Below are 18,472 nucleotides of genomic sequence, written 5' to 3'. Positions count from 1 at the left end.
CAAAAGAGAAACTCTTACCGATCATGCCGCCCAAAAACCAACACGCACCAATGAATGGAGAATCTCTTGAGCACACCAATCAGGGCTCTCCCTAGCCCTTACCCTATAAGTCCTTGGCACTTCCTCTTCAAGCTTCGTCAAGCACTAAATGCTACCCATGGCAACCACACATGCCTTATGAACATAGACAAAGCAACTACATGCCCCTTGAATATAGACAAAGCAGATAAATCTATGAGGAATTGGATCTGCGGGCACCTTTTGTAAGGGTGCACATACAAGGTTTGTTGCCCTAGCTCCTCACATGGCTCAGGCTTGCCTACGTCAACAATGCCCTTTGGAGTGCTCCTCTAACAAGATTAATAGAATCTCTCAAATAGTGAGGAACCGTACCTTGGAACAATTCAGGGGGTCTTGGGTGTGATTAGCACCATGTGCATCCTCGCGTCCCAAATCATTGCCAACACTGCAAGCCGCTACGTATGCTCCTACCCACCCAGGCACGCCTTGCTTCTTGTGGTCATTATAAGATTATTATTTTTTCGCCATCCTCGCGTCCTGTCACGTGCAAAGAGCTCCACCCCTTTCTCTCTCGCAGTGCAAAGAGATGCCACCTCCTTCACCACCTCTCTCACATGCTCACCTTACCTAATCCCTCACACCCATTTTTCTCCGTAACTATTTGTACCCACCTACCCCCTCAAAAGTAGCCAACCACCCCATGACAAAACCTTTTAACTTGTAAAATTGTGTTTTTTTATGAAACGGAAGGTGCGTCTTGTAGAGACAATCAGGTGCGAAAGTTCCAATTTTTAATCAATGTATTACTATGGTGATAAATATCAAGGTTCATGTATAATTGTGTGAAGTACCATCCAATATTTCAAAATTGAGTCACAAAACTAGACCAATTGGCACATGTTTTTCAACTCAAAGTTTCTTGAAGAACCTAGCATAGAGCAACGTATATTTTTCTAACTCTAGCCTAAGTAATATTGATCGTACATCTAGAAAGGAGCCATTGGGAAGCCGTGATAATAGGGGGCATAACGAGTAAAAAATCGAAATCATTAATTAGGAAGATTCCAAAATTTTAAAAAAATACTAATGGTGGCTAATAATGGCTTTGATTGAAATATTAAACGATAGAATCCAATCGATGCAAAGATGGAAACTTGTCTGACGTCGGGCAATTATCTTCTCGTTATGGAGAAGGTTGAAAGAAGGGGTAATACGATTTTACCCCGGTTGGGCCTGAAAACCCCATTGGCATCGACATCGTTGTGATGATTAGAATCACTCTGCCCATCATACTCGGATCCCCTATTCGCTCTCTGTAAACGTGGATCCCCTCGGTGCCTACTTCATCGTCTCTAAAAGGGGGGTCTTCTCCATCGACTCCCTCATCGAGGGGTCTTCTCCATCGACTCCCTCATCCCCTGGACGCTTATTTATGCAAAACCTTCATTTACATGAGTAGCTAAGGCATAGCTCTCAATATCTGATAGCTATGAAAAATCTACAACCATAGGAAATTTTCTCGCATTGAGAAAAAAATACCTATGGAAGCAGATTATCAGTAGCACTAACGAATCGAAAGCTATGATTTTTTGCTAGTAGTAGAGGCATTAGTGGTAGGATAACTATAAACCAAACCAAAGGCATTCAGTCATGTTTTCTCCATATTTACAATAATTCAAAACCATGGGAGTTTTACCATGACATAGGTCCATCCATATCTACTGGGCCTATGACACAAATCTTTAGACGAAACATTCAACTTTAGGCATAAACCTGCTTACACTTCAAGTTACAAATCCTTTTCTACAAGCTTGACAGTAACAATGTCACAAAACCACGTTTGGCCTGTGTTGCCCAAAAGTCAAGAAGGCCATACGCCCCTAAAATGCCAGGAGAGCGCTAAGACCTACCTTCTTAGCAAATATTCTAAGCTTCCCAAGATAAGAAACTGGCATATTTTAAGAGTGTAAGCAGCAACAAGGGATCTCAGTTCAGATGTTAGTACTCTAACAAAAATCAACCACCACAAGCCTTGCAAAAGATTATTTACTTGATTACTTGAAATTACAGTGAGGGATCAAAGTGCCAGTGTTGCTCACATGACCCATGTCCCTGTTAGTATTTCTACTTCCTACCATACAATCTTCCCTAGTCAAAGGCACAGCTCTTGCTTTTCCATGCACAACTTAGATCTTCTCGTGATTAGCTACGATCTTCTCGTGATTAGCTACCATACTGAGCTGCTACAAATCAGACGCCTGCTTTTCCAGCACAACTTGATCTTACCTTGTGGTTAGCTACCATAGGATAACCCACCCACTTCTCGTGTGATTAGCGGCTACCATACTGAGCTGCTACAAATCTAACGACTGCTTTTCCAGCACAACTTGATCTTATCTTGTGGTTAGCTACCATAGGATAACCCTCAGCTGCTACTTTCATTGGCAAATCTGACGACATGCGTCTCTCTCTCTCTCTCTCTCTCTCTCTCTCTCTCTCAACATTAAGAGCTGCATAAAAAAAAGATGTTTACAGAAAAGAAGAGATTCCCACACTTTTGCAGGCACATCAATCCTCATCTTCACAGTCGTAGTCCTCTTCTGGCTGAAACACATTCTGATCCTGGTGTAGTTTTATGGGGACGACATCAGGGTCGAATCCTTGGAATCCAGTCCCCAACCATTGAGAATGATCTTCAGCCTCTTTCCCCACAGCTGCCACTTCACCATTCTCATCCAACTCCATGTTGAGATCGAAATCTTTTGGACACGGCATGCTTGCCACAGTATCCTTGATTGTGCAACTGGTTTCACCTTCATATATGTTTGTGTCATCAGCCGGCGACCTGGGACTAGCCTCACAGTCATCACTAAACTGCGGAGATGATGCCGCTTCATTGTCTCCAGGTTTGTCAGGCTCAGCAATCCTCATTTTTTCACTGTTGCTCTTCCTTCCTCGACCACGCCCTCGGCCCCGCCCCCTGCTAGGGACAGCCTGCATATCCTGGTAGCACAAAACCAATTAAGATAAAATATCCTAAAAGAAAAAATGCACAAATTAGTTTTTTATAAGTAACAAAACCTGTGTGGATGTGCATACGAATAATACTGTGAAAGCAAAGCATACAAATTAGTAATTGAGCAAATTGGAAACTTAGTTGATATGAACTATACCGATCTTGATCGTTTAGCATCCTCTTCACAGCTATCATCATTGTCACCTTCCACCGCTTTCCTGTGCATTAAAAAAAGGGGGTAAAAGATACAAGAGTGATCACAAAGTAAAAAACCAAAAACAGATATTCTGACTGTTATTACCTTCGACGCCCAGTGTCACCACTGGCAGCTTCTGCATCAAGATCAGGAACTCGAGAGACAGTCTCTCGCAAAAAATCAAAAACACTATGGCTACGAACGCACTCCTTTCTGTAAAAAATCAATAAAATCAAGTGCCATGAAGCAATTAAAAACAACTTCAAAATATTTAGAAACAACCATGGAAAAGCCAAAAAGAGGGAAAAGCGCCATGCTCACAGATGATGTGAATTCATAGTCTTTGCCCCCCTCTTCAATGTGATGCCATAGGTTCTATCGCACAAGTCTTGCAAGAATAGCTCCAATGCCTTGGCTAAAAGTCAACCAGAAAAACACCACAAAAAAAAGAAACAATGATCTATCTCTCTCTCTCTCTCTCTCTCTCTCTCTCTCTCCATTGTATGACCCTCTGGCACTACGCACCCAAGGGGTCTCTACAGAGAGGGGGCAGTCTCTCCAGACAGTCATACATCCCTATCCCAATCCCCGGAGACCTAGACCCTCCACCTACCAGCTGCAGATCCAGGAGATTCTTAAACGCCATAGAGATTTATAGCCACAGGAGGTGGACATCAATGCACTATATACCATTGAGGAGGGATGACACTGGATGAGCTTTGTAGTAAGTGGGCCGTTTTCTATGTAGATGTTTCATTTTCATGTTTCTGACATCCCGTTACTCATGAATCATATGTACTCATTCTTAGTCTCATAGACCCCTTGGGTCTTTCTTAGACATTTAATACAATCTTTCTTTCTCCCTCTCCCTCCCTCTCTCTCCCCACATCAGAGCCCATTGCCCACAAGGTCCGATCCTCCACCCTACAGTGGTCCTTGGGCACCAGCCAGGCGCGAACCCTGGAGTGGAATAGGAGCCTGTCGGCTGCAGCTACAGAGCTGGCCAACATGATATTCAGGTCGGGTGGAATATTTCTGCTGGCGACAGGTCGGCCAGCTGTCAAAACCCCAAGGTCACACCATAGAGCAATCCTACAAAACAAAGCCATAAACTGTGAAGGGGATGCAGGCCTGACTCACCACCCAACCATGACAAGCGTGGGCTTTGCCCACAAGTCCTGGCTGTCCCCACCGAGCCACGAGCGGAGCTAACTAGCTAGACACACTAACCAGCCTCTACCCCATGACGTCCCATACCGCCATGAGGCTACCCTCTTCCTCTAAAAGCTCACTCCTGAGCTCAGTAAAAACTCAAGATAATCCCTCTGAAGGGTAGGCAATGTCTCCCATGTAGCATCCTCCTCAACACAATCCTTCCACTTGATCTTGTATTCCGTGAGTAGCATATGCCGCAATCATCTTTCACGAAATCCAAGAATCTTTTCCGGTTCGTGTGGCACAAATGTCATGTCCTTGACATCTATGATTTCTTGAGGAGTAACTAGTTGGTCTACTCCACCCAGTACTTCCTTAAGTCTACTGACATGAAATACGGGATGAACTTTCACATGAGAAGACCAATCCAGCATTTAACCCAAAATGGTCCGCAGTATCTAGGGGATCATTTTGGAGATCGGCCCGTCCGTAAAGTCTCGGAATCTTTCAGAACTCGCAAATACATCATAGTTCCTTCAGAGAACTCTCTTGGTGAACGATGTCTATTAGAATAAAAATAAAATCTCTCTGTCTTGAGCGCTTCTAATAGATTCTTTCGCAACTTGTAACATTTCTTGCATGTCTTGCCAAAAAGTAAGCCCTGCATCATGCTGAAGTCCTAAAAATCCCACGCTAACGGGTGATCTAGGTTGAAACCCGAACATAAGCATAAAAGGACTAAAACCTGAACTTGTATGCTTAGTATTGTTGTATGCAAATTCTAACATAGGAAAATAATCCTCCCATGAACCCTGTCTTTTGGAGACATATGTACGAAGCATGTCCTCTAAAGTCTGATTCACCCTTTCAGTCTGGCCATCAGATTGAGGATGATCTGAGGAACTGAGATTCAAAGTTATTTCCAACTTCTCAAAAACAAGCCTCCAAAAGTCACTTGTAAACTTGAGTCCCTATCACTGACTATGAAAAAGACAAGAGAGAGAGTAGAAAGAGCTTGTGGACAAGATCACCTTTTCTATTACCTTGAAGCTTTACAATGGCAATAGGCCAGGAAGAGATTTTGAACTTGTGCAAGGGAAGTGGATAATTTAATGAATAATGGGAGAACTCCTTATATAGTCCATGTGTGAGTTGGCCGATTGGCACAAGACAAATAAATACGAGAAAATTACATAAAATACTCAATAATAGGTACAACCCCAAAACACTAAGATGCATAAATTCTAACACCCCCTCTGCAGCTCATAGTGTGTAAGAGTCGGAAGAACATAAGTCGATGAAGATGCAACCATGGACCCTCAAGCATCGCAAATACTGGAATCACCTCGAAGAGAGCATCCACCAACCTGTTTCCTCGAAACAAAATATCACCACGAACAACAAGGAACTTTGCTTGGCCACGAATTCCCACACAAGTGTGCAGTGAACTCCAGGAATAGATGATGAGCTGTTGGACATACCGCGCCCATAATCCCCAAGAGTGGACGGAACACATCACATTCCAAAAGCCTCGAACAATGAACTCGGAACAAATCCAGTTCATAATCTCTGCTACACAAAAGATAACCATGTCTTGCCATATGTCTACTGCTTGGAACTCCAAATCACGGTCCCCATGCATCAATAAGTGGAGTTGTAATCAGCCCCCTCTCCCGCCCACAAGCCTCCTCTGGCTAGAAGTACATGGAGGGAACTACATGTGTACTAGAGAAGTACACCATCTGGGTTCTCCTGAGCCGAGGAGCCCTAGAAGTGGTACTAGAATCTATATCACTATCCTGTGTTGTGTCTTTGCCTTTTCTCTGAGATGAAGCCTTGCCCTTGGTCTTGTCCTTCTTCTTGGACAAACAATCCTTGGACAAATGTCCTCTCTTCTCACAAGAGAAGCAGCGACTCCGACCTTTCTTCTGAACTGAGGAAAGTGCCTAGTCAGAACTGTTGACTGACACCTTCAACTTACCCTGTGAGATGAGAACGGACTCCTCCTCCAAAAGTAGGGAGCTAAGATCATCAAAATCCAACTGAGTGGAAGTGACCTGGCACCGCAAAGATCGAGAAATCACATCATAGTTCCGAGGAAGCTTGGTGAGGATAAGTGCAGCCAGCTGAGAAGAGGACAAAGCAGCACCCATGGCCAGTAACATGGATAACCTTGGCATTCATGAGGAACAACTGCATGAAACTGCCTTCAGGGAATAACAAACCGTAGAGCTGCCTTTGCAAGGTAACTGCTCTCATCGACGAATCTTGAGCAAAGAGATTCTCCAATTTAGACCATACATGATGAGGACTGGTGAGAGTTTGCACTACTGGTAAGACCTCCTCTGTGATGGCCTGCACAAGCACAGAATGCGCCTTCGAGTCCCAATTCTCCTAGTCTTGTAAAATCGGCAACAAATTCATCCTCCTAATCCTAAGTCCACATACTAGAGTTTTGAGGACGCTCGGGCTTCCTTTCAGTGCCCTGTGTGGATGAACCGGATCCACATCTGAAGCTTCCAATGGGCATAGTTGGGTCCTTTCAGCTTGTCATCCTTGTTCGTACAGGGGGGAGAGATATCCACAGCAACAAGAAACAAAGATCTCAGCTCTCAAAGACTTCTCTCAAGTGCTTTCCAATGAAGCGAGGCTCCAAAACCAATCAACCCCCTCTCAAACCTAAGAGAGGAGGAGGCTGGACAGCAGCAAAACAGTCCAAGAAACACCGGGAACCTCCTACCGGAAGGGCAGTGACCCGTGGAAAAAGGAGATGTACAGCCACTTGTTTGGCAACTCCACATGCAAGAAACTCACCAACAACTAATGCTAGAGCAGAATTTGCAGCCGAAAACTCCAACGCTTGTCTCTGTAGAAGAAAACGCAGCCAATAACTGGCCAGCTTGCCTCTGTAGCAAAAAACGCAGCCACCAAACTAGCCGACGGCAAGGGAAGGGCTGGCTGGACCAAAAAACGCGGTAGTGTAAGAAAATGCAGCCATTGTACGGGACTGATCTGTAGCCAGGAGGAACTAACGCAAGGTACAGATGAGAAGATGGACAGATTTGCAAAAGATGGAGCAGCCTAAACCTAAGCGAGTGATACCATGTTGGAGAATGCACAGGCGGAAGCATAAACAAGACGAGAGAGAGTAGAGAGAGCTTGCAGACAAGATCACCTTTTATATTAGCTTGAAGCTTTACAATGGCAATAGGCCAGCAAGAGATGTTGAACTTGTGCAAGGAAAGTGGATGACTTAGTGAATAATGGGGGAACATGTGTGAGCTAGCCGACTGCCTCTAGGGCTGGCCGACTGGCACGACAAATAAATATGAGAAAATTACATAAAATACCCAATAATAGGTACAACCACAAAACACTAAGATGCACAAATTCTAACAATCTTGCGGTAAACCGTACAGTCTAAACAATTGCTCGATAAACTGCCTTGTTAATTGCGTAGTTGTAACAGTCTTCTATGTAGGTAAAAATCTAGCCATCTTTGTCAAGCAATCTACCACAACCCAAATAGAATCGTGGCCTTGACATGTTCTTGGCAAGCCAATAATAAAATCCATGGAAATACTTTCCCACTTATTACCTGGGATTTGCAAAGGATGCAACATCCCAGCCTTTCTAAGCGTTCAGCTTTATTCACTTAACAAATCTGACACTTGAGGACATAATCTTCTACATATTCTTTCATCTTTGGCCAATAGAAAGTGTCTCTCACTAAAGCTCATGTCCTGTGTGCCCCGGGGGTCCAGCAAAAGGGGCGTCGTGACACTCCTTAAGAATCTTGGACCGAATGTCCAAGACCTGCGGTACACAAATTGTCATTATGGAACAGTAAACCATTCTAAATCATCCACTGGCCTCCTACAGCCTAAATCATAGACTACTCAGTCACCGAGTCTTAGTCAATCAATGAGCTCCCGTCCTAGATCCTCTGTCCATATGGACCAAACTAACTATCAGTCCTGCAAAGCCCTCACAATGACTGAAATAAGTCAGTGGAAATCTTGGTGAACGACAAAGTATTCACCTCTCTGATCCGACTAAGCGCATCTGCTACACTAGTCATGGACCCCTTGCGATAGCGCATTTCAAAATCAAAATCTTGCATTAACTCTGCCCATCTAGCTTTGTCCTCTCAAATCATCCGCATCACACACATACAATACCACAAACTTGGAGCCATATAAATAATGCCTCCAAACCTTGAGAGCATAAATGACAGCGTAAAGCTCCTTCTCAAGGGTTGACCAACAAGATTGAGTGTCGTCCAGCTTTCGACTCTCGAAAAAGCAACAGGTCTACCATCTTGGAATAGGGCAACCTTGATCGCATACTCACTCGTGTCGGTCTCAAGAACATAAGGCCGACTAGGATCGGGCAGTGCTAAGGTAGGTGCTTCCTTGACTTTATCTTTCAAAAGTCTAAAGGCCGTATCCAAATCGTTATTCCAAGGGATAGGCTGATTTGACTTACCTCCACGACCTTTCAACAAGTCGGTCATCGGTAGTGTGAGCTGAGAGTACTCTTGTACAGATTTCCGAAGAAAAACAACAAAACCAAGAAAAGAACAAAGTTGTCTCACCGTCTGCGGTATTGGCAAAGCCAAAGCCTTCTACACTCGGTCATAGTCAATGCTCAACCCGTCTTGTGTGATTTTGTGTCCCAAGTAAATGATTTCTGTCATTAAAAACTCACATTTACTAAGTTTATCAATCGTGAGGTGTCTAACATGATCCTCGAGATTACGACTGTAAACCAAAATATCGTCCAGGAATACCACAAACTTTCCCAAATGTTCACGAAAAAGAGATCGTTCATCATTTGTTGAAAAGTGGCTGGAGCATTGGTCAACCCAAAAGGTAATACATGTCACCATTTGGTCCATCTCCATTTCTGGAGCCACTTCTATGGGACTATCACTCCATAGAGCGTCCAGATTTGTACCATGTTCACATGTGACCACGCCAATGCTCCATGTGAAAGAGTCTGTCATTTTGTGTCACATGGACAGGAACCAGTTTTGTGCCACCCGTGTGACCAGTATTGTGCCATATGGACGGGAGCATGTTTGTTGCCACCCGTGTATGACCAGGATTGCGTCTTACCCATGGGAGTGTCACTCCATGGTAGGACTACTCCATAGGAAGGCCCGTGCCAGGATATGTGTTTTGCCTATGGGACTGTCACTCCATAGGAAAACTAGCACTTCCCATTTCTGTCGCGCCAGTTTTGTGCCCAACAAGAAATCCTTGTAGAAGTTTCATGAAAGGGAGATTTCATCCATTACATGTACACATTCATTCATGTTTGCATGCATAAACTTGTTTTCGCATGACTTGTTTTCGTGTGTTTGCCTGCTATGACGTGCTAGTGCACTGGACGGGGACGCCTCCCAGTGTACCATGGGTGTGCTGTTTGCTAACGAGTTGGTGTGGCGTGTGAACAGGTGGTAAGTATTGCCCTTTTTGGCCTTTTCCAATGTAAAATCCATAAAGTAATGTAAACCTTGATGTTTATAAGGTTGGGTGTTCACACACATTTAAAACATTAGCTAGACACTTTTATTGTGGGTGCCTAAGAATTAACTTTTGATTAAGACCCAATCCCAATTAAGATTAAGGATTGCATGTGAAGCCTCATCCCCTCCACACGTGGGTGGTGTGGGGTGGTTGATGGAAAAAGAAGTCGACTGTCTGGCTACTGCCCTGGAACCTGCTTTCACACACTGGTTGGTTGCTTCCCTAAATTCATCTCCTCCAACCTGCCTGTGTGCTGCAATTACAGTACCCGCCTTCAGCTCAATACCCGATTGGCTGCTCCTGGTACCCGCCTCCAACTGAACTGGTGCTGCTGCTCAGTATCCGATTGGCAGCTCTGTACCCGCCTGCAACCCTGTACTTGTTGTCTTGTACCCACCTATACCTACTAGAGCACCCGCCTGTACCTGCTGGAGTACTTGCATGTACTTGCTGGAGAATCTGCCTGTACCTGCTGTTTGCACCAACTAAGAGTATATTAAAAGGAGATGATCTTCTCTCTTGAGACCTGAATTGAAATCTTTTGTCAGGTACTTGTTTCTATATTTTTCAAATTCAGATAAAATTAAAATTAAATGTTGTTTTACAAGTTTTGTGTAGGCAAGCAACACCCCCAGTTGCCTTCACCATGAAAGGCCACCGAGATGGTGATTTTTCCCGTAGGAATCTTGATCTACATGACGATCACCAAGCCAAATTTGAGCTATGCTGTTACCCTGACCGCGCCCTCACATTTAGAGGAGCCAGTGAAGGTCATTGGGATACGAGAAAAAACTAGGAGCAAAGCTTACTGTGAAGCACCAGGTATCACTCCCTCCGCGATGCTTCACCTTGCCAGGCATTAGTACAAGCGTCCTGTTGGTGCACGATACCGAAAGACTAGTGAGAGCACATGTTCACCCAGTGAAGGTGGGAGACTACCACAAGTTGAGCACCAAGGACTAGATCAATACGATGATCCACTGCCCTTTCAGATGGTAAACTCGATGACAGGTTCTTAGGAAATACATCTTGAAACGAGTCAAGTAACTTCTTAAATTCTTTGCTTCCAAACACACTTAATTCATTAACATCCATAGCAAGTACAATAAATGAAGAAAGTGGAATCAACACAATGGAAAGCAGTATAAAAAGAAGAATCCATTATATTTCCAAAATTAACTGTATTTACAAGAGGTTCTTCAGAGGGATGTATACAATCACCTTGAATGCAAAACTGGGTGTTCCTATGTTCAAAAGAAAAAGAATGACTAAACCAATGTATCTGGACCATAAGGATCTTAAACCACTTAATCCCCAATAGCAAGGCTACATGCTCTAGGTGCATAACATAGCACTCCATAATATCGTTGTAGTCCTGAATCCGGATTGGTAGTTTCTCCACCTTTCAATCCCACACTTGCTGACCTGCAGGTAGGCGTACCTCGTAGATATGCTCACTAGGCGTCGTGTCCAAACCCAGTTTCTACACAAGTTTGTAATTGACAACAATTACAAAGTTGTATGAGCTTCGAGGGTCCAAAAGAATGTGTATCCTATGGCAGTTCACTTCTCCATAAACTCGGAGTTGATCATACAAGCCGAAAACCTTAGAGTTGAACAGACAATCAGAACATGAACTAGGGTGAGAAAGTACATTGACTAAAGTACCTGTCAAAGACAATTGGTTGGCTCCCTTCGTCTTGGGTCCTGCGTTGGTCTTAGCACCCTTCTTCTTCAGGCACTCGTTACGCATGTGTCCTTTTTCTTCGCAGATGAAGCAACGTCTCTCCTTGAGCTCCAAAGCCTTGAGGAAACGGCCTTTTTTCGCTAGAATCGAATTAGAATTTTTCAAAGGTTGGTCCGAAGACTTTCCTTCTGTCATGCTAGTCATCAGCGCGAAGAAATTCCTTTTGTGCTTGTTCCCCTGCTCGGTTACGGTCTTGGTTTTGAAAGAGACCATCGTATCATCAATCTGATAGCCATGCTTCATACGTAACTCTTCCCACGTTGCATATTCAATATACAGCATCTCCTGCCTCAAACTCTTCAAGACGCACCGCAGATGTTTGACGTGCTCCTCTAGAGTACAATTGTATACCACCATATCGTCCAAAAAATATGGTCTGTGTCACGACCCTGTGTTTTTCTCTGGACAGTATGCAGGTGTGCACGGGGACATGGTGGACAGTGTGAATGGATTGGAGTTTAAAAAAAGTAACCCATGTGTGGACAACCCCAAGTGTGAAGGGGGCAAAGAGATTTTAACTTAAAAGGTTTTAAAAACCTTTAAAATCTTTATAATGCCCTTTATGAAAGTAAACGTCGCCCATATGCTATTTTTGGGGCCACGTGTGTGCTTTTGTCGAAAGGGGGGCTGGCGAGCAGTTTTCAGGGTCTCTCTCTGTTGGTATACATGCGCTAGGGTTTTCTCTCACACTTTTTGAAAAGGAAGCGAGCTGATGGCATGGCTGCTTACAGGCGCCTTTTGATGGGAGAAAAAGCGCATGGCTGCAGGCGCTTCTCTATATTTTTGGTGCAAAAGCGGAGGACTGGACTGCTCATGCGCTGGCTTCCTCTTGTGCACCAGCCCACGTGTGCTCCCCTGTCCAGCAGCCGGTTCTCTTTTGCAAGGACAGTAGGCTCTGCAGGCTCTTGATGGTTGCAGAAGGGAAGGTGTTAGGTCGCTGCTGGACTGGCTGCAGGTGGACTGAACAGCCACTGCAGGTACGGGTGTCAGCACGTCATGTTTTCTCTCTCTTTCTCTTGGCAAACGAGCGGCTACAGGCAGCGCTGGACAGACAGTGCGTGCTCTTCTCCTGGGTGGACAGGGGCTGGTTTCTCTGGACATAAAGGCGGACAGGGGCTGGTTTTTCATGAACATAGACATCATGTCGATGGCGTTGAACTGATGGAACTTTCAGCTTCTCTTTGCTTTGGTTCGGGACTGTTTTGAGATCAGTTCGAGGACTGTTTATGGGTTGTTTTTGGTTGGCTGCAAATTCAGCTATGTGCTTGGGTTTCCGGCTGCTGCAAGTGTTTCTTGGCATGGGAGTGATGCAAGCTCGCATGGCTGCGTGCTCATGGAGCAGATTGTTTTCTTCCTGCTAGAAAGGAACAGAGGGACCTACAGTTATGGGCATCTCTATGTTTCCAGATGTTTCATGAGGGAACAGGTAACTAGATGTATGCCGTTGTTGGCGCCATGAATGGTTTTGTATGAAAACAAGACAGAAGTTTCAAAGGGAAACAGGCCTAAGGGTTTCATGTGGAAACAGGTCATAGGTTTCTCGAGGAAACATGTATTTGGGTTTCTCCAAGAGATAGATCACATGCAGGCAGAAGGTACAGGAATGGACACATGTTTGGTACAGCCTTGCTACTGATTGGGCAGGGGACAGGGAATCCATGACAGAGATGGATAGTACCCTTGGAAGGTAGAAAGGGTTGGTACAGGTGTGTCGACTGTATGGTATGCTGTGCTGTGATACGAGTTCTCTTTTGAGAGATAGTTTGGGAGTCTGTGTTGTGATGCAGAAGCACTGGATGTGTCAGGGTGTGATGCTGTCATAGTCACAGGGGACAGAGGGGACGACAGCTTGGAACGCCGGGACGGGGACGGACGGGGACGAACGGACGTCCCCCCCCCACGTCACGTTTCTCACAGGGGACGGCGCAGAGACGACAGTGTGCGGGACGGTAGAGAGCCGTTGCTCGCCGTTTTTTGCCGTTGCGCTTGCCGTTTTTGGCCATTGCGCCTGCCCGTTTCTAGCCGTTTATGGCTGTTGGCTCTTTGAGGCTTGGCCCTCTCTCTCTCTCTCTTGCCCTTGAGGCTTTCCTCTCTCTCTCTCTCTTGCCTATCTATATAAGAACAAGCCTCTACAAGGCTACAAGAACACACAAGTTCACAACTCTCAAGGCTCAAGCTTCTTCTCTCTTCCAACTTCCAAGTTCCAAGCTCTAGGCTCTCACACAAGGCCCACGGGCCACCGCCCTACTATCTAGATTCTAGAATCTAGACTCTCTCTCTCGCTCTCTCTCTCACCTCTCCCTCAAGCCTTTTGAGTCTTGACTCTTCCAACTTCCAAGCCTCTAGGCTCTCTCTCTCTCTCTCTCTCTCTCTCTCTCTCTCTCTCATTCCTCAAGGTTCAAGAGTCAAGCCATCTTCAACCATGGCATCCTCCTCACGTGCCGGGGCTTCTCGTAGAAGGACAACGGGATGGACATGGTGGGAGGAGGTTAACTACACCACATCCGTTCATGGAGGCGGTTCTCGGCCATGGGTATGCAAGCTTTGCCCGTACCGGTGAACGGGCTTTTCCTTAGCGACGAGTTTGTCGCCATGCAAGAGTCCCATACAAACACTGGCCAAGAGTGTAGGCTACGGGCGGACGACACCTCTTGGTGGGAGCGTGTGAAGACCACAGATGCTATGGTGAGGCCCATAGTCCACCTATTGAGGATTGTAGATGCTATGCAACCATGCATAGGCAAGGTCTACGAGGCCATGGATCGCATGATAGAGAAGTTGAAAGACTTCGTGCCTGACGAAGACAGATATGAGGAGATCCATGCCTTGTGTCTAGGAAGGTGGAATTCCTACTACTCTCCATTGCATGCAGCAGCTTATGTGGTGGACCCAGAATTCCAAGGCAACAAGCAGGAGAGCGACCGGGAGGTGAGCGCTCGATGGAGGATCATCTTGGATCGTCTTGTGCCTGATGCATCGGTTAGGCGCAAGATCAGGGACCAGCTTTCGATGTACAGGTCATTTCATGGCTCCTATGGCTGTCATGATGGGGAGCCCAAGCGTGATCAGCCCGCCAGAGAGAAAGCACCCATGTGTAGTTGCAGTCCACCCCTCAAAGTTGGTGCCGCTCTATGGTGGGAGGACTTTGGTTCAGATGGACCGGAGCTGCAGCAGCTTGCCATCCGCATACTTAGCCAGGCCGTCAGCTCCTCTTGCTTGGAGCAACTTTGGAGTACCTACAGCCACATTGCCTCTAGGAAGAGAAACCGACTCGGGTTCCTTCACCGAGTGGGAGATGAGTCAACAAGAAGAGCAACAAGAGGATGAGGTGCAGGAGCAGCATGCCGGTGAGGATGAGACTGAGGATGAGCTTGATGCTTCTTTGGCACAAGCTACCCATGACCATGAGGAGAGCACTTCACGTGGATGATCATTCATGGATCATGATTCATGGGCCTTACTACTTAGCTCTAGCCTCTAGCCTCTAGTCTTCAGCACTTTTTTGTCATTGACTCATTTGAGTCCGTCCATGTATTCTGCCTCCTTAAGGCTTAGTCCTGACTCCTGAGTCCTGACTCTTGAGTCATGACTCATTTTGTATCTACTTAATTATTAATATGACTCAAAAGCTTACCATTTTAGTGTAAATTTGTGCTCATTTTGATGTACTTCCAAAGTAGAGTAAGTGTAGAGTAGAAAAATTTTTTAAAAAAAATATTTTTTGAGTACCGTTCCCTCCCCCGTCCCCGTTCCCTACTTATGGCCGTCCCCCGTCCCTTGTGACTATGGATGCTGTTCATAGGGTGAGAGGCTATGGATGGTTGTGGCAGCCCTGATCATGGGAGAAGACTTCTGTATGCATGACTCAATGTGTGTGAGTCTTTTGATGTGAACAATGGCTGGACTTGTTTGTGGATGCCGAGTGGATATGAAGCCATGACGCAGGGTATTTGCAGGCTTCAGGAGTTCTACTGTGACAGCTGAGTTCCCAGCCTTATTGTAATCAAAGCTCTTATAATCAATTAAAGAAATACCGCAAGGGACGCCATTGCGTTTTGGGGCCAATCGGTGTCCGTGTACTGTTTGCAGGAGCACTCTAGCTCCCCCTGTTTGTTTTCCTTTTCTAGGTCCTCAATGGTGTTGAAGTGTTTTGTGTGCAAGTTTGTTTTTGCACCGCCCTTTGGTTTTGTCTGAAGACCGAGGCCGGTTTACAGTCTGCATGACAAGGTCATCGACCGTCACCCCATCAACCTGATGATCGTCACCATGTTGAAAGATCTCATCCAACTGACGATCGTCGTGCTCTCTACCGGCCATGGTCAACCCCGAGAAAGTAGTTGCTGCCGAGGAAAATCTCGCATGTAAGGGTGACAAGGTCATCGACCATCACCCCATCAACCTGATGATCGTCACCATGTTGAACGATCTCATCCAACTGACGATCGTCGTGCTCTCTACCGGCCATGGTCAACCCCGAGAAAGCCGTTGCTGCCCAGGGAAATCTCGCATGTAGTGGAGTACCATGGTGTCCTATCCGTCCATGAAGAAGTAAAGACCTCTAATATCTTTAGATAACTCTCAAGCTCTGCCTGTGGAGAACTAAAGCCTAAGACCCCTTTTTATACTTAAAAAGGCCTACTGTTGAGTTCTTTAAAAAAATCAATTACTTTCAGCTTTTTTTTCAAAAAACTCATGTGCTTTGTTTTTTTTCTAATGTGTGTAAATATTTGAGTTTCCTTTTTGTTTAAAAAGACTCTCCCATGCCTTCTTTTAAAAAAACAATGTCCAGCTTTGTTCAAAAAATCATACCATGCTTTTTATATGAAAAACATCATGCTTTTTTTTTGGTGAGAAACCAACGCTCAGTTTTTTTTATAGAACATTCTGTTTTTTCTTTAAAAAAAACTGATATACGCTGTTTTTGGACTACTGCCGCCTCTTCCGCACAGCTATCCGTACACTGTACGGACTGTTCAGAGGCTGTCGTGCAGGTATGACGCTGCTTTTACTGCACTCCAGTCCATACATATGTACAGCTGCGCATGCTGTGCTCGTACGATCCCTGTACCACAAGTACGGCCTGTCCAGGCCCCTCTGCTATACCTGTGCACAGGCCCGTACAGCCTTGTACGGCTGCCATGTGGCTTGTACGGCCTGCTACGACCTCTGTAGAGCCACCTGCCCCTAGGGTAGCAAGCATGGCCTAGCATGAGACTCTTCAAAAGAGGGGTCACTCCACACACAAACCACCGTGATCTCTTCTCCCCTCTCTCACACGGCTAGACATGCTTTTTCCCTACGCCAACCACAATCTCCATGCAACATAGAGCAACGACTTGATAGCAAAAGCAACGATTCATAGGAAGAGAACGATGAGAAGCATACCCAAGTCTCTTGTTACCCGTAGAGCAATCCTGCAACAAAACCCAAAACCTGCAAAACAAAGCCATAAATTGTCAAGGAGGGGTTGCAGGCCTGAGTCACCACCCAACAATGATAGCCGTGGTTGCCCACAAGCCCTGGCTGTCCCCATTGAGCCACGAGCTGAGCTAACTAGCTAGACGTACCGACCAACCTCTACCCCATGACGTCCCATACCGCCATGAGGCTACCCTCATGGGCCTGGAGACTGTTGCCGGCCCCGGCTGCATGAAGCAGGTGCACGTCTACACTAGATCCAGGCTCCTGACCACATAACTCTCGCATAGCCTCCTGAGACACTGACTAACTCCCTTTTATAGGCTCTTGGCTAGTCACCGGGCATCCACACATGGGCGTCCGCCCGTCAATCCATCCCTAGCCCAGCTCGCCAATTTGCCTACCTAGCTCCAAGCTACCCCAAGCCTCAAAGCTAGTCTTGTGTGCGTGTTGCACACAGTAGATACACTCTGTGCACATGACACCAGCTCTCTTGTACCAAAGAGCCTATAAAAGGCTATGCCAAGGAAAAGTGTAGATCATCCAGTCCTCCATGGACTGAGTCATAGATTAGGTGTTTCCACCTTTTGAGGGACAGCCAAGAATGTACCCTTTTTGTACCATATGAACATACTGAAACTCAGCTATCTCTCTCTCTCTCTCTTCTCTATCTTCTGTATGCGTTTTGCATCAAGCATGTTCCAAGATGGTGTTCAAGGCTGAAAGAAGACTCGCATGTGACATTGGTATCAGAGCATTAGGCTCAGCAAGGCTAAACATTGATTCAATCCCAGATGAAGGTGCACAGTCCAAGGAGAGTAACACAAGTCAGGTACCACTTGGGGAATACCAAGAAAGGCTTTCAGGCAACGGTTCCAGGAGAGGATGATCCTCCCAAGGGATGGAGTGAGAGTGCCAGACTCAATACTCGGGAAAAGAAGACTAGAGAAAGTGTTCAGGAACAGGGCATGAAGGGAAAGGGGACAAGATGGAACAGATGCACATATCTTCAGCAGATTTGGAGTTGCATTTGGAGACTGGGTTTCATTGAAAAGGTTGCCAAGAAGGGAAACATGCTCCAATCGTCCAGACTGCACCCATAGTGAACCATTACAGTTCCATACTGCCATGTGTATCTCTGTCAGTGGCCTGGTCTGTGTCCCATAGGGACCAAACGGCTAATCCATGGGCCGGCCATCAATGATGACCCGAACATCTCAATAGAAGGCCTTCTTGCCTTCTCTCCTTGCGTGTAAGACTCGTGGCATGCAAGCTCTCCTATGCTCTAGTTGCATCCTTGTGAGATCATCATCCAAGAAAATAGGAGCTCCCTCTAAGCCTCGTAGTATGACCCTCTTCCTCATGAAGGTGACCCTCTCCGTCTC

At 45.8% G+C, this 18,472-nt stretch overlaps 1 protein-coding gene across 1 annotated transcript in view; it reads right to left on the bottom strand.

Annotated features, from left to right (window-relative positions):
* Window positions 1-2,536: 2,536 nt before the first annotated feature.
* Window positions 2,537-18,472, bottom strand: part of LOC147627805 (uncharacterized) — a 41,788-nt gene continuing 25,852 nt past the window's right edge. Inside the window, exons 4-7 of the mRNA XM_086814776.1 lie at window positions 3,555-3,648; window positions 3,339-3,446; window positions 3,195-3,255; window positions 2,537-3,024 (exon numbers count right to left, since the gene is read on the bottom strand). Of these exons, the coding sequence (XP_086670902.1) occupies window positions 2,590-3,024; window positions 3,195-3,255; window positions 3,339-3,446; window positions 3,555-3,648 (698 nt within the window). The 3' untranslated portion in view covers window positions 2,537-2,589. The remainder of the gene's footprint in view (window positions 3,025-3,194; window positions 3,256-3,338; window positions 3,447-3,554; window positions 3,649-18,472) is intronic.

The sequence above is a fragment of the Cibotium barometz genome, chromosome 20, assembly GCF_041138505.1.
Source record: "Cibotium barometz isolate CiBa-2024 chromosome 20, ASM4113850v1, whole genome shotgun sequence".
NCBI lineage: Eukaryota > Viridiplantae > Streptophyta > Polypodiopsida > Cyatheales > Cibotiaceae > Cibotium > Cibotium barometz.
This window is presented reverse-complemented; position numbering and strand designations above follow the sequence as displayed.